Genomic DNA, 15,139 nt, shown 5'->3' with positions numbered 1-15,139 from the left:
CAACCACAAACACGGCAAGAGGATGAGTAAAAATGCTTAGGTAACGTGTGCATGCATCACACTTCGAAAGCAAGTGAGAAACTATGTCAGTTTGAGAGATATCTCACATAAAAGAAAAGGCTTCTACTGCTCCAAAGATACTGTCTTCTATAACCAGCATTTGTTTGCATCTTAAGCATCACTGCAGTTAGGGTGTGCCTCCCCACCTCCTCCTGCACTATAGCATCTTCTCACCTCAACACATCAACAACTTAACGTGGAAAAAAAAAGTTTGACGTGACAGATGGAGCCATCTGAAATAATTGTACTCACATCCGCCCCTTTTCCGCTTACAAAAGAGCTTTCATAACATGAAACTTACTCATTAGAAGTCTTTCTACAGACTGAGCTACGCTTGAGTAAACACAGTATAATAAGAGAGTTTAATTAGCTCTCAATTTTCAACTAGATAGGTCAAAGAATTAAACTCTAAATTACAGTAAAAGGCTAGGCTACCAGCTAGATACTACTGCTACCATTTTATTTGCAATTAAGGTACCAAAAGTTAAAGCATTTTAAAAACATAATAAGTATATAATGAATACAAAAAGTCTATAATGAACACAAAATGCTTTAAATACCTATGTGCACATCTAGTGCTGCTGAAGACTTATCTGTGGTGGGGTCACTAATGAGAAGCGCTTTAATGCCATTTGCCAGTTCCAGTCCACGATATTCTCGTTTATCCTCAGGTGATTTGATAATTTCATTCGTTATTCTCTTAATAGCCGGATTGTTCATTTTGTTATTTGTCTCCTTCTGAAGCCTTAAAAAAAAAAAAAAAAGAAATTTCACTTATTATTTTTATTTAAGCCCTGCTAATATGTAAAAAAATATGTTAGAGAATAAGCTGTAGGTGATACAGACAGCAAGAAACTTCATTCCATACAAAAGTCATAGAACGGTCTAAAACTATAGTTCAGATCCTGAGATAATTCTGTCAAAATAAGTAACACTAAAAAAAAAGGCCGATCGCATAATTGAAGGATTAAATAAGTTTCATCCTAGCAGTAATTAAAAAATAACTTAGCAAAGAAATAACATCCCCTTAATTGATATAAATGAAATTGCGATAAAAATGGAATGAGTCCTATGTTACTATCCTGAGTACACTTTCACCCTTCAGGAAAGTATTTCATGATTCTGAATTGGCATTTGCATTCTGAATGCTGTAACTTTGCATTTGTCTTAGATTAAAAAATATACTAATATGACAACTGCGTTTGTACACTCAGGCACAAAAGGGTGACATCATTTACAATATTACCATAAAAACACAATCAGAGAGCATAATCGCCATGATCAAAGAGAAGACAGCTTCACAGGTTTCAACTTCTACTATTTAACAGATATACTACAGGACTGTTTAGTGGCACATTTTGAAATGTAAATAAACAAAGTGTGATTCTAAAATGATAATCTCCGTCTATTCAGTTTTTTAAGTGTGAAGTGAAAAGGTGAGACATTCAGACTCGCATATTTTGGGAGATGGAGGGGAACTGCTTGACTGCATGCTACAGCAACCAAACAAAAAAAAACCATCCACCCACCAATAAGCAAATCCCAGAAATGGTAAATGAGAGAGTAATGCTTTGAGACAGCGGAAAAAAATCATGTGGTATATTCCTGTATGTAACAGTGAATGAATTCTAACCTTATTTTACAGGAAGGGTTTTAGAAAGGGGCCTGCTATAAATGTACACTATCAGCCAAACTTAATCTTCTGCGGTGAAGTGTTGCTGCTCTACTGCCAAGTAAATTACTACGTAAGTTTAACTAGTAGCTGCTGAACTAATTGCACTTACAAACAAAACCAGATCCAAGTTTAGCACCCCACCACAACACGTGCACAGAGGCATGAGGCATTTTTTATGGGTCTGGCTGTACTGTACGTAGAATGAGGAGTTATACAGTATTTATTTTTAAATTTTTCAGGGTTATATGGTTCAAGGAACTTCATTCAAGTTTTAATACTGCATCCAAGCTTTACGACTGTATAGGATGGGGTACAAGAAGGAACGCATAGTTTTCAGCATACTGTTTCAAGTCTTCAGCCATGACATTATAACTAACTCTTTAGCAATCAAATCAACTGAACACTCAACATTACCCGATACACAAATAACAACTCTGGAAAAGAAAATCTAAATTACACAGTGTACTTATGGTTTAGAATTGCAAATGAAAAAAAAAAAGTCAGGTAAAATCTCCTTCCTACAACACGGTAACGTTCTTTGAATGGGAAGCAGTTCTGCCAGCTACTGTCCCTCTGGATTTTTCCCTCCTGTTTACTGGTGGTGTGAAAACAGTGTCCAGCTTGCAGCCAGGGATGCACAAGCATCAGTGTTGGTGTAATATGCTATACTGTAGCTGATAAAAAGTTGATTATTAACTACAGGTTAAGGAAAGAACGTCTCTGAACATAATGTCTACAGTACAACTGGTGGGAAATAGTGTTTCACAAACAGAATATCAAGATTTTACCTTTACCAGGGGGAAAGTGTGTATAGAGCAGGATTTATGCTAAGGAAAGGAGATACATATGTACACTGGAAAATATGTAATTGTAAACAAAAGTAGTAAGGTAGGCATTCGAACTTTGAAAACATTTGGAAGAAGTAAAAAGATTACTTGGGAATTTTTTAATAAACTGAAGTTATAAAACACCCCTATATGAAAAAAGCACAATTGCAAACAGGAATTATAATCCAAGTAAAGAAGAGAAGCACTGAGTACAGAAAGCAGCAAGGAATAAGAAGAATCTGAATACTGCCAAACTGGAGACATAAACAATACAAAATCACACTTCTGAACACGCTGCTCTGTGCATTTGAGAAGCAAACACTTCCACCAGTAAACCACGCTTCTCACACCATACATTTCTTTAAAAAGTGCAGTCAAATGTAATAACTGATCCATAACTTAGGTGCTGAATTAAATATCTACACTCTGTTTTGAACGTCCTTCATCTCCTAGCTTAACCCTGTACTCAGGCTAAACCTGCCTGGAATATTTATGGGCTTCCTCCCTCTGAAAATGTGCAGGTATCATTCAAAAATGGAGCACACTCCGAGCACGGCAACTTCTCGGCTTCTCGGCATCAGCAGCACGTATATAATGCGTGTTTATCACAGAAATGCCTCCTTGTTCAAGGGTCAGAGCACTAAGCAGAAATACTCTATTACACTTAGATACCGAGTAAAATGTATCAAGTGAGAATGGGTACTACTTTTCAGAGACGAAAGTGCCTAATTAAACTGTTCTTAATTACATTTCACTGTCTCTTCTACACAATTCTATTGCACTGTCAGATGTACGTACGTAGGAGCACCAGGTTGTTTCTGTATCTTCTGATTTCACCTCTGCCAACAATTACCAGTTTTCAGTTAAAACATTCAATCTCATTAATATAACACTTGCTTATCATAACATACATGTATACTATAAAATTTCAGGGGAGAGGGAAAAATTCTACACAATTTCCTTGTCATCTGGTATCTCCTTATTTCTCTACCACCTCATTAAGTCACAGAACATTGTTTGTTCAAATGACTCATCTTTCCAATGTGATTCATCAAATTACACAGCTCCTGTGAAATCTTATGAAATTTCAATTGCTGTCTTGTGAAGCTGCACACCTCCATCTCGTTTTGTTATCGTTCCCTTCTTCTGCCTCCTTCGTAGGCTACCTCCACCTTGCTAGTCAAATTTCAGTACAGGAAAAACTACACTTCTCAAAAGGTCAAAATCAGTTATTAAGCCTTCAAACCAAGGACTTAATCTCGTGTCTCTTTCTTGATTGTTATTTCCCCGAGAACTGTAATGCAACATTCTCTTCAACTTCAGACGGGTTCGCGTGACTAACCCAGAGTTACTCCCCTGCAAACTGAATTGTGCTGCTCACACAAAGGCAAGAGCAGATCAACTATGAAATACACTTGGAAGGCAATGTGTCAAAGGAAGAAAAATTAAACGTACAAGTCCAATATCTTCCAACTAAATCACCATTCCTCCTGGTGCTAAGTTATTATAACACAATATCTAAAAAATTTCATTTAAGATAGAAGATTTATACAATAACACTTCCTTAATGAGTAAACTGTAAGCTGCAATATGAACCACCCCCTCACAGGGCTGCTTTTCTCTGCAACTTTGAAGTTCTCTAAGTGCAACTGCTTTGTGACAATTACACATTCCTTTCTTTTGCACAAGAATCCTAAAACATTACAAACCCTAAAACACTACAATCACTTTTTGACAATAGGAAAAAAAAAAGAAAAGAAAAAAGAATTCTGCATTTCGTGTACTTTTTAAAAAAATAAAAAAGTAGCAGCTTAATTCCTAAAGTCACGCTGAGAGCCCGTCCTGAAGTTGCTGTATCTACTTGCCATCATCACAGTCACTGCTGGATGCTGATGTTCAGTAGGAAAGAAATTCATCCACAAACTAAATGCTCTGTTTATTACAGTGCTAATATCCTAACAGAAGTGTCATTCAAAGAAATATTGTCATACTACTTTAACAAATGAGAAGCAACAGAAGAAGACCCAATAAAGCAAAGACAGCAGGAGCAAATACAAAGCATTACTGAGGCACTGGGAATTCTCTGGCTCAAAAACCACAGGTGGCAAGATGACTGAGCTAGAAAGAAAAGAGAAAAGAACGGGGATTTTTGAATCAAAAGCAGCGTCCCGTTTCAATGATTAGGAAATATTAAACATTCTTCCTTCTCGTCAAAACTACTTCACTTGTACAAGAAGAGTATTAGTCAAACAGACACTGCATTTTACACTATAGCACTTTGAGTAAAATTATATTCTATTCTTTGAGGCCCCGTTTTGGTAATGAGTTCCAGGCAGGCAGTCCCTTGGGACCAGCGAGGCTCTCTAGGGACACCAGGTTCCACCTGCAAATAGACTATTACAGAGTGGGATGGGGATTAAGTGATACAGGATTCTGCTGAACTAATCTAAGTTATTTTAGTAAATTTATGTTAATTAAGAATTAACCACCGCAGTCAAGCTTAAGACTGAGCAATTAAATGACCATATTTGAAAACCAATTAACAGAAACTCCTCAGGGTTGCTTTCAATGCAAGAATGATATACAGGAATGCAAGAATGCTGATATACAGGCCTGAGCCGCATGAATGGCAATAAACACTAATCAGCTTAAAGTAACCGAATGGCAGCAAACAGTTACCAGCTCAGCAGCTTTTGATACTTAGTTTCTTGTATGTCAGCTGTCTTAAAATTTGAGGTTTCCTTGAAGCTTTGATACAACTGAACCCAAATGACTTTCATGCAAGTGCCTGTGAAGATTTCAACCTGCTCACTGTATGTTTACGCTTATATACACCAGAATCTGCATTTTTCCTACTTTTCAGTTCATGTTTCATGTCTTTTAAATACACTTGATACACTGACTGCTATACAACAGTTATTGAAGTTCTGTCTTCGAAACTACACAAAGACCACAGCAAAGTTCAATCTCATATTTTGCCCCTGTTCCAAGTTCTGTTTTATTTATATCCACTTCTACTTTAGGGGTTTTTTTTGTTTGTTTTGTTTTGTTTTTAATTCCAAACTTCAATGCCTACCACTTACAGAGCAAAACCTTTCTGCTCTGCCCTGTAAGGGATCGACCAGTGATACATGCTCTCTGTATTATTAACTAATCCATCTTGGTTTACAGTTCTTAGTAACTTACACAAGCCTGCTTCAGCTGCCAATGCCCGGAGCAAAAGAAGAGCCGTGTGCTTCAGCAGGAGCCTAGGGCTGCAGAACTGCCAGCCAGTGGCAACCACAGGCAGTTTTGTCACCTCTCTCACAGTGAATTCTTGCCACTGAACTGAGCGCTGCGGGGGATTCCATGAACTTCTTCAGTTACAAGTTGGTGGCTTTGCAATAATAAAATAAATCCCCATTCTTCCACATGCCTTTACCGCTCCTCTTTTCCTTTAGCCTCTACCACCACTCACAATAGCAGCATCTGATGGCATTGTGACATCCTTATACGCATAACAATGACGTTACCAGCAAGTCAACCAGTAATCTACCTGCTCTCTTAACTTCTTGATTCACTTTTATGCCACAATTTATTTTTTAAACAGTACCGCATGGCCAGTACAGTTTCATTCTGTTTTTTCCTTAAAATCAGACAATTGTTTTTACTAAGGTCTGCTACCATGAATATCATAAAAAAATGGGAGCAGAGAGTGAGTAATCTCACCAAACTAAATCAACTCAGGTGACCATAACCATAAAGGATGCCTCAGGACATGAATCATAACTCTTTCAGGTTACAGGTTCATAAGTAGACAAACCCAGTAAGCCTTCTTTTATACATTTAGAGAATAAAACAGTTGATGTGATTCAACATCCATAATCCACAGCACCAGTCTTCTGTGAATTTACTTGTCAAGAAGCTAGAGAATGCCTCTAAGATTCCAACACATTCCTGATGCTGATCTAAATAAATCTGATTGCATACACAAGCAGATAGACTGCATAAGTAGATAAAAATGTTAACATTTTGAGAAGTTTAACACTTACAAACTCATCAGGAATTCAGCATATTACTTCATACACAAAAGCTCCAGCTACCCACAATGATTTAATCAGTGCTACCAAGTTATTAAGAACTAATCATGCAAAATCAGGCAAGTTTAAGGATGATGAATATTTATAAGGTTTTGTTATGCAGTTCATTTTGAGACAAGTCTGAAGTCTCACTACAATGAAAGCATTTTCCGAACCTCAGTCTGCAGCTTTTTGCCAAGCCTGGAACAGACTCAGAAAATTCCCTCCTAATGACCGTGGCCAAGCAGATGCCGCCTTCCTCGCTCTTGTTCCCAGAAGGGTCCAGCTTCTGCAGCTTCTAGATCACTGCCATAAAACTTGGTCTGCTGCACGTTTCACTGCCAGTGCGTGCATGGAGACTGTACACAAATTACCAGTAGCATTAATGAGATGATAGCACGTGTGAACTTGGCAAAAACAAGGGCCATGGTAGTTCCATTTGTAAGATAAGGCCCCAGCAGAGTGTCTGGCCTGAGCGGCAAAATCATGTGTTTTCAGCTGCCCTGGGTTGGTCAAACAGGATGGGATATACCAGCAAGACACCATAAAGCTAATCCAGTGTCCTAAAATTATATACCTCTGCTTGAACATTTCACAGATTCCGAAGCACTGGGTAAAAACATCAAACAAAAATGCAGGATTTTATATGATTTGATTTTAGACATATAAATGAAGGATAACAAGTTTTTAAAAAATTCTAAACCACAATACTTTTACTCTCTAAAAACTGCCCCAAAAAAATCACCAGAACACATTCTCCAGAGTAGACAAGTTTTATCCAGGTTCACTACACCAAGTGGAATAAACCTTCTTCCAGCAATTCATTGCTTCTTTTTATTATTATTATTTTTACGAAGATTGCTAAAAATTAGGCAAATTCCAAAAGGGTTTTGAAGCCTTTCGTTATTTAAAAGATTGGGCCATTTTACATTTAAGCAAAACCATCTGTTTTTGTTCTTTAGACAATGTGATGATACAGGATCTGCAGAATGATTTCCCAAACCTGGCACAGTATTTTAGATTGCATCAGTATTTGCATCACAGTCTCAAATCATGTGCTACGAACAAGACTGATAAGAATAGTCTTACATGCTGCTTGAAAGTGTATTTTACTTTCTTCAGAAGCATTCTCATGAATTTATTTAATCGCTTTATGCATCAAATGCTGTGAAGCCAATGGGGGTTCTCCTTCACTCTTCCTCCCTCCTTACCATTTTTTCTCCCACCACCCTACAGCCGCAGGGCTCGGTGCACAACCACAAAGCAGCAGTGGTGTCTAGCACGCAGCCTTGCACATGTCAGGAGATGTGTAGAACTGGATGCCACATGAGAGACCTCTGTGCTTTCTTCTAGAATGCGTTTGGATGTGTATTTCATACATTTTGTCAGCAAGTAGCACATCAGATTGTCCAAGACTCTCTGTAAAGCCAACTCACCTAACACTTTATGCTGCCATCTGTCTCTAATCCTCAAGAAGAGAAACTTGTGAGGCCTGATGTAAAAAAACAAGATGAGACTGAAACTTTAGGTGCAGTGCACAACAACAGGAATACATAGAAAGATACAAGAACATACAAAGAAGATAGGAGAAAATCTAAGCAACAAAACCACAAAGAACTTTAGGACTTTTGGTCATAAAAAGTACTGTAATCCCCCATCAAAAGCAAGTTCTTATTTCATAGCGGATCTCAGAGAACCAACAGACTTATAACAGTGAGCAGTTTACAAGATTCATTGGTGTGTTTCAGCCACAGAAGTCCTGACTATTTACCTATTTTTGTTCTACTTCTTATGATTTTGGACAGCTCAGTCCAAGTTCTACTGTTAACACTGCGAGTAAACTTCCAACTTAGAGCATTTTTTTCCATTTCAGTCGTTTGGGCAAGCTATAATTCTGACTCATTCTAAAAACAAGTTGCAGAAGGACAAATCTTCTAAACAGAGCTACACTGAATCAGCTTTTGAACAAGCTCCACCAAAAATCACCTTATTGTGTATATACAGCCCTATCTCACAAATCAATGAGCTGATAAAATATAAGAACTGAGAAGATGAAGATACCTGCTGACAGACCACGTGTACAAGTACATAACCAGAGGCACAATACCAGTTAAATCCATTCCTCTCCAGACATTTTTATTACCATGTCCTTTTGATAACTATCTTGTTGTAAGACTGATATATCAAAATTATGAAAGCATCTAATACAGTAAAATACATCAGGAATATCAATCCAACGTGACTTCCCAAAAGCTCTGACAGTATTTTTAGTAAATGACTTCAGTAAATAACCTGCAATGACCCCTAGCTACAAGCCTAACACCTTCCAGCTCAGTGAAATACTGGAGGTAAGACTTTCTCCCCCTTCCCCCTTTCTTTTTCTAGACCTAGCAGGGCAGGGAGCTACTTTTGTACTCATCTGCAAAATGAGTTATATCCTTGATGCTTTGATAAAGGCCTGAAGGCACATCCAAGGGACTCAGACACAGCCTTACATGCAACTAAAGACAGAAAGGTAAAAGGAAGGAAAAAAAAAGTCATCCAAACATGCAAATAGGAACTCTTTCGGGGAATTCCCAACATCAGCATCATTTGATTTTCTGTTGAAAATATAATAATTTGAAATAGAATAATGTTGTACGTGAGATGAGAAGCAGGAGATAAGAAGGTTTAACAGAGAAATGATCTTTGTTGCTTGATGTGCAGTTGAAGGTTAAAAAATAAGAGAGAAGCAAAATTTAAAGCTGAAAAAGGTCAAAATGGACAAAATCCAGAAATGGAAACAGGTAACTTGTAAAAATTAAGGATCTCTCTCAATTACATGTTCTCCATCTTAAAGAAAAATGTGTAAGTGCCATGCCTACTCTGCCTCCTCTCATTTCAGTATTTATGTAGTTCCTAATTCACAATTAAATGGATGATTAATTCATGGTTGTAGGCAGTATGAAAACACAACAGGCCTACCCACATACATACAGTTAAGTCCCAATAGTGCATATATTCATATGCTTAAAGAGCAGCAGCCTAGTAGAAGAAACTACAGCTTCAGGAAAGCGTTGGCTCAGCCCGTGGATTGCGGATTACCTCTACAACAGCGAAACATATGCTGTGCGTTCACGGTATGGTGTGCACAGCAATTAGGAACAATAACGGTGCGTCTGAATTTTGACACACGAGCATTTGACAGCATGAGTCATCATAACTCACTTCTTTTCCTTAAAAAAAAACCACGCTACTTTTGACATCTCTTACTTCTGCAGCGTTAAATATAGGTTTGGCGATTAAGATAATAGAGCCAGCAGCTACAGAAGGAGGAAAACAACTTCACCCCTTTCCCTCCCCCAGTTCCCTTCCTCGAACAGCCGTGCTGAGGTGCCCCGCGCTTCAACCAGCCCCTAAGTTCACCAGCCCCCAGGTTTTAGCCCCCAGTTATTTAACCAGCCCCCCATTATTTAAGCAGCCCCCAAACTTCGCCTGGCAGCCCCGGAGGGCACAAAGCGGAGCCCGCTCCCTGCCCGCGGCAGGCGGCTTGTCACGAACTGCGGAGGCCGCTCCCACCAACTTTGGTAACTCCGCGAGTCGTTTGCTTTTAACCGATGTGGGTATTTACGCCGTAGGAAGGCTGAGGAGTTGAGCAACGTGAAAACTCTCCGGTTCTGTTTCAGGAAAACAAAAGGGGGGGACTAAAGGAAGGCCGGGCGGCACGCCGCGGCAGGACGGCACCGAGCGGCCGCGCTTTGTGCACGGAGAGCGCCCCGGGAAACTCGAGCCCGGCTCCGGGCGGGCAGGGCGGGCAGGACGCGGGCCTCCCGTGCCCCGCCGCCCCCTGCCTTCCCCTCACTGTTTCCGCGGCCCGAGCTCTGCACAGAGTCGGGGTTGAAGCCGCCCCCCGCGGGCAGCCCTGGCCGCACGAGGTGCCCCCGGCCCGCACACGACGGGGGGGGACCCGAAGGGGACCCCGCGGCCCCTTAAGCAGCGCCGGGACCCGGCCCCTGCCCCGTTCCCCCTCCCGCCGCACGCACACACACACCGTACCCGAGGAAGCTGCGCCGCCGGCTCTGAGAGGCCAAGCGGGAGGCCGGGGCGGCGCAGGGGCGCACCAAGCCGAGCAGAGCCCGCCTCAGCCCGGGAAGCCGCCGCATATCCCGGCCCGGCCGCCCGGCCGCGCTCAGCACACGCCGCTCCTCAGCGCGGCGGCCGGCGGCGGCGCCATCTTCTCCGCCCGCCTCCCCTCCCCTCCCCGCCCGGCCACGGCCAACCCCTCCCCGGCGCCCTCGGGGTCCCGTCCGCCCTCCTCGCCCGGCGGGGCCGCGGTGCCGGGCCTAGCGGGGCCCGTACCTGGGGGTGCGTGAGGCCGCCTCTGCTGCCGGCAGGGCGAGGGCTGCGGCTGGGGAGGGGGCGGGGGGCCTCTGGGAGGTAGGCGGAGGCGGCGGAGGGGGTGGGTGGCTGGGCGGGGAGCCGGGGCGACTCTCGGCGCCGCGGGTGGGCGGCCGGCACGGGCCGCGCCCGGTGCAGGCGGCCGGGGCAGCGGGGCGAAGGGCGGCGGGGCCGGGCCGTGAGGGGACGGCGGGCGCTGCCTGCCCGCCCTGCCGCGGGGCCGCCCGCCCGGCTCCCGGCGGCGAAAGCGGAGACAAAAGGTAATTAGGCGCCTCGTAATTTGAGTTGAGTCCGCGCCGCGCCGTCCTGAGCGGCTGAGATTGCAGATCTCCTGGCGGAGCGGCTCTCTGAGGCTTCGCTGCCCTCAGGGAGAGAAATTCCGCCCTGGGAGCTCCCCGTCAGGAGCCCGCTCGCCTCCAGCCAGCTGCCGTGAGAGGTCTGCAGCAGCAGGTCCCTGCCGCCTCAGGCGCGGCAGTCTGCCTGCGAGACGGCTTCCAGGGTGTGAATGCTCCTTTAGGTTGAACCTGCGGTAAAACCCCACGGATTTGGTATTTGGGGAAATAGTTTTTTTCATCTGTTGGTAGAAATGCCTGTGGGGAAGTCGTGTTAGTGGCCGGCTACTTTAATTCCTTTTGGGGAAAACAAAAACAAACAAAAAAACCCCACCACCCACATGTTTGTAGTTCTAATAATGTGCTTTCCTCCAATGTGTCTATCTTCCTCTGTCTTATTTCTCAAGATTTAAAAATACTGAAGAAAACAGTACTTTGCTATATTTAGTGCCCAGTTTTAGTCCAGGGAGATACTGTCAACTTTTCCACTGCCTGCCTTTGTTACAGCTGGTGTCTCACAGCTGGAAGTTGACTTCAGTGAACCCTGTGCCTATCGTCAAACAGAAAGATGTGACCTGAGGAGATAGCTCGGGCTATTCCTGCATCCAAAGATGGGACTGAAGGTGTATGTAAGGTAGCTTCAAACTTGTCAGCTTTGGTTAAATCAGCTATTCAAAATGGCAGCACACTACTCCATATGGTCAACAAAATCTGTCGGGGAATTTGGGGTAGACGTTCAGCTGCTGGTTTCCACTGAGGCCTGTGCTGCTATAGAGACGCTCTTATTCGTACCTGCACTACCCAATTTAAAACAGTCGCGTCTGCATCAAGCACACCCACACTCAGGCCTCAGTTTAGACACAGAACTGTCTCACAAGTTAACTAATCCTGGTTAGAGCAAGGCTGCTGGTAGTTTTCACCTAAATTAACTGGTTGGATATAGAACTGCGTGGGAGCCTGGTTCTAACACAACATGTTAACTCCTGTGAAAATGAAGGCTATCTTTGTCCTCGTGGGATTCTAGTTTGAGGTAATCTGATTTTTCCATTTCCTAGTGTATGTAAAAGAGGAGACAAGGCTGGAGGGAAACAGGATATGATAAATGGTGAGGTCTGAATTTCATCTGGTCACCATTGCCACTGCATTAGAGAGGGTAATACTATTGTGTCTAGCAGAAAGCACACTCTGCCAGGTGATTGCCTCTTAATGATCTGTCTATTCCCTCTCTAGAGCAAACCAGGGGATTAAGAGGTTGGGTAGTTGCTCTCTTACACTGGATGTATAGTAGAAATGCACTACCTTTATTGGTTACAGGAGTGGTAGATGTGTTGTATCAGTTATCACATAGGGGTGAAAGCTACAAGAGTGTGCAGGCAATTTCTTCCTTTTTCACGTCCTGAAAGAGAGTTTGCTACCCTAATGTGCCCTGCCTTTTCCACCTGAGTTAGCTGCTCTGAAAAGTACTGTCTTTCCCTATAGATCTTGCCTAGGATATACATGGGGGCAATTCTGGGAAAGCAAATTAGACTTCATCTGCAAAACTGTCATCTTCTGGGAACAGTTGCATCTAGAGCAAGGGCTTCTACCTGTCTAACTATGGTGATGAAAGGTTATGCTTCTTATTGTGTCATAAACAATAAAGTTTACACTTACTGTACTTTGCACCTATGCCAACTTTATTCCCTCTAAGCTTGTTTAGAGGCTATGCAGTGGCACTGATGTTTATTTGGAGATCATATTCTTATAATTAGCCCCTCTCCGTTTCAGTTTATAGTAGCCAAAAATTACCTTCATCCACTACTTTGGATATCTTTTGCGTGTTTCTAAAGTATTTTTAATATAACACCATTACCAAAACTTAACAGAACTTTCAATAAAATTCCTTTCTTAATGTAACCCAGCAACCAAAAATATTTTCCATGTGAAACTTTAATTGCTCATAGACAATTGTTGTATTCAGTCTTGCTTCCTCATCTGCCATAGAGAAAAACAAGTGTTGTCCAAAAGGTCAAATGAACTTAAGTATGGTTTAGAGTAAGTAAGTGTGGAAGTTATTGAAAAAATCCCATGAAGAAACCTTACGGAGTAGCAGCGGCAGACTCCTCTTCAGGATGTGTGACATAGCTGTACAGTGCAGGAAGAACAATCCTTAAAATAGGCAGGTTTGAAACTGTTTAGAATAAACCCACTATTTTCAATTCTTCTTGAAAACTAAGAAGCAGCAAGTGTAAAACTCTACGTACAGTCCTGACATGTTTCTAATAGAAGCATATTTTTCTGCCTACCTAAAATTCTGGATTAAATTCAAATTGTAATTGTATATAAAAGGGCTTTGAAGAAATCTGGCCTCAGGCTGAAAAAAGCATAGATTATAGTTATTTCAATTCCAAAATAAATAGTGGCAATTTCATGACAAGGCATATATGAAAAAAAATTAGTGGTAACTGCCAGAATATCTTTGCTCCTAACTGTGCATCTAACTTCCCTAACTGAACCTTTATATGTTAAAGAAGTAATGTATAAAACATGAGATGTTAAACTGCAATTGTGTTACAAAACAGGGTCACTAACCAGCTACTAGGAAAAGTCTTCCATCTCTTCCTACAAAAATAACTTAGTTTCAGTCTTCCCCAATGGCATGTTAACAGAAGCGTTTAACCCTGTGATTATACCAGTATTGTTTAACTGGCATAACTTCTTCTATTGTAAAGACATTTTTTCATGTGTTTAGGTACTGGAAAAAAAAAAAAAAAAGCATTCTGTAGTAGTGTCAGATATTTTTATGCCAGTACAATTCTATTTTCCCTGTTACAACTTTCTTAAACCCCCCATACTCATAGCTAGATAATTATACCAGGAAAAACAAACAAGCCAACAGAGGCCTAATACCCTGAGTGACCACTCTTCACCAGCTTCAGCAATAAAGGTACATATAAACATCTTTCTTAATATACCAGACGTTAATTTGTGTTTTCAGGACAGCTTTCCTATTTAAAATAGTATTCATCTGACACCTTGACACATTTTTGTTTCTCAACTTGTTTGGCTTCTGGGCTTTTTCTAAAAGTTCTGTTGTAAGTATAATTTCCTTTTCCCCTTTATGTTTTGTATTTGTATATATGATTGATCTATCACTGTTTGTGTTTCAGAGGTAAAAACAACTGAAAGAAATGCTTGAATAATTTTGCCTGTTTCATATCTAGTAGTTTTCCAGATGTTTTGAGATTTACTAGTTACATTAGTATGAACTTAATACTGAACTCTTAATGCAGAGTTAAATGTGCATAACTGAAAGAATATGAACTTTGCTTTTTTTTCTTCCTTTTTTTTTTTTTTGACAGAGATGGGAGATAGTTTAGGTGGGAGATAGATTATTGGTGGACCATAGGGCTAGGGTGCTCCTGGGTGTTGTGAAGATGAAATAAAAACTGTTATGTAGTCTTAAGGATGTAATGTATGTTGCTATACTCCCTGCTTTTCCTCAGCATGAAGCATGAGTTGCATGTAGTCAAGGCTTCTTTCTCTACCTTCAAAAACGCCTTAGTGCTTGCATGTTCATTTTAAGAGTTGAATCTATTCCAGGGGTTCTTAGTCTGGAGGCTGTAAACAAATTTAAATGGGCTATATTACTCTGATTTGGTTTTGGTTAGATAAGAGGAAGATGCTGAAACTATAAGAATAATAAGTGTGACTTGCTGATAATTCTTCACTGGTAATTGCATATGGAGACCCTACTCTAGCTCACTTCAGCTTCTGTACTGTGTGCCACTTTAGTAATCAAAATAGGGTAGGTGTTATTAAGCTTTGAAG

General features: G+C 41.4%; 2 protein-coding genes across 8 annotated transcripts in view; one reads left to right on the top strand and one right to left on the bottom strand.

Moving 5' to 3' along the window:
* Window positions 1–11,125, bottom strand: part of IDE (insulin degrading enzyme) — a 62,748-nt gene extending 51,623 nt beyond the window's left edge. For 2 of the 7 annotated variants that reach the window (XM_080596470.1, XM_080596474.1), the window contains exons 1-2: window positions 10,656–10,873; window positions 621–805 (exon numbers count right to left, since the gene is read on the bottom strand). In XM_080596470.1, the coding sequence (XP_080452596.1) occupies window positions 621–805; window positions 10,656–10,762 (292 nt within the window). In that variant the 5' untranslated portion in view covers window positions 10,763–10,873. Of the gene's footprint in view, window positions 1–620; window positions 806–6,796; window positions 6,819–8,056; window positions 8,113–10,655 lie in introns of those variants that run through there. The other 5 variants (XM_080596472.1, XM_080596471.1, XM_080596469.1 and 2 more) reach the window with 5 other exon arrangements.
* A 716-nt stretch (window positions 11,126–11,841) lies between these two features.
* The window catches only part of KIF11 (kinesin family member 11), a 24,564-nt gene continuing 21,266 nt past the window's right edge, over window positions 11,842–15,139 (top strand). The window contains exon 1 of the mRNA XM_080596468.1: window positions 11,842–11,963. Within this exon, the coding sequence (XP_080452594.1) occupies window positions 11,941–11,963 (23 nt within the window). The 5' untranslated portion in view covers window positions 11,842–11,940. The remainder of the gene's footprint in view (window positions 11,964–15,139) is intronic.

This window comes from Anser brachyrhynchus (genome assembly GCF_964034855.1).
Source record: "Anser brachyrhynchus genome assembly, chromosome: 6".
Lineage (NCBI taxonomy): Eukaryota > Metazoa > Chordata > Aves > Anseriformes > Anatidae > Anser > Anser brachyrhynchus.
The sequence above is the reverse complement of the archived record's forward strand: the minus strand, read 5'-3'. Positions and strand labels throughout refer to the sequence as shown.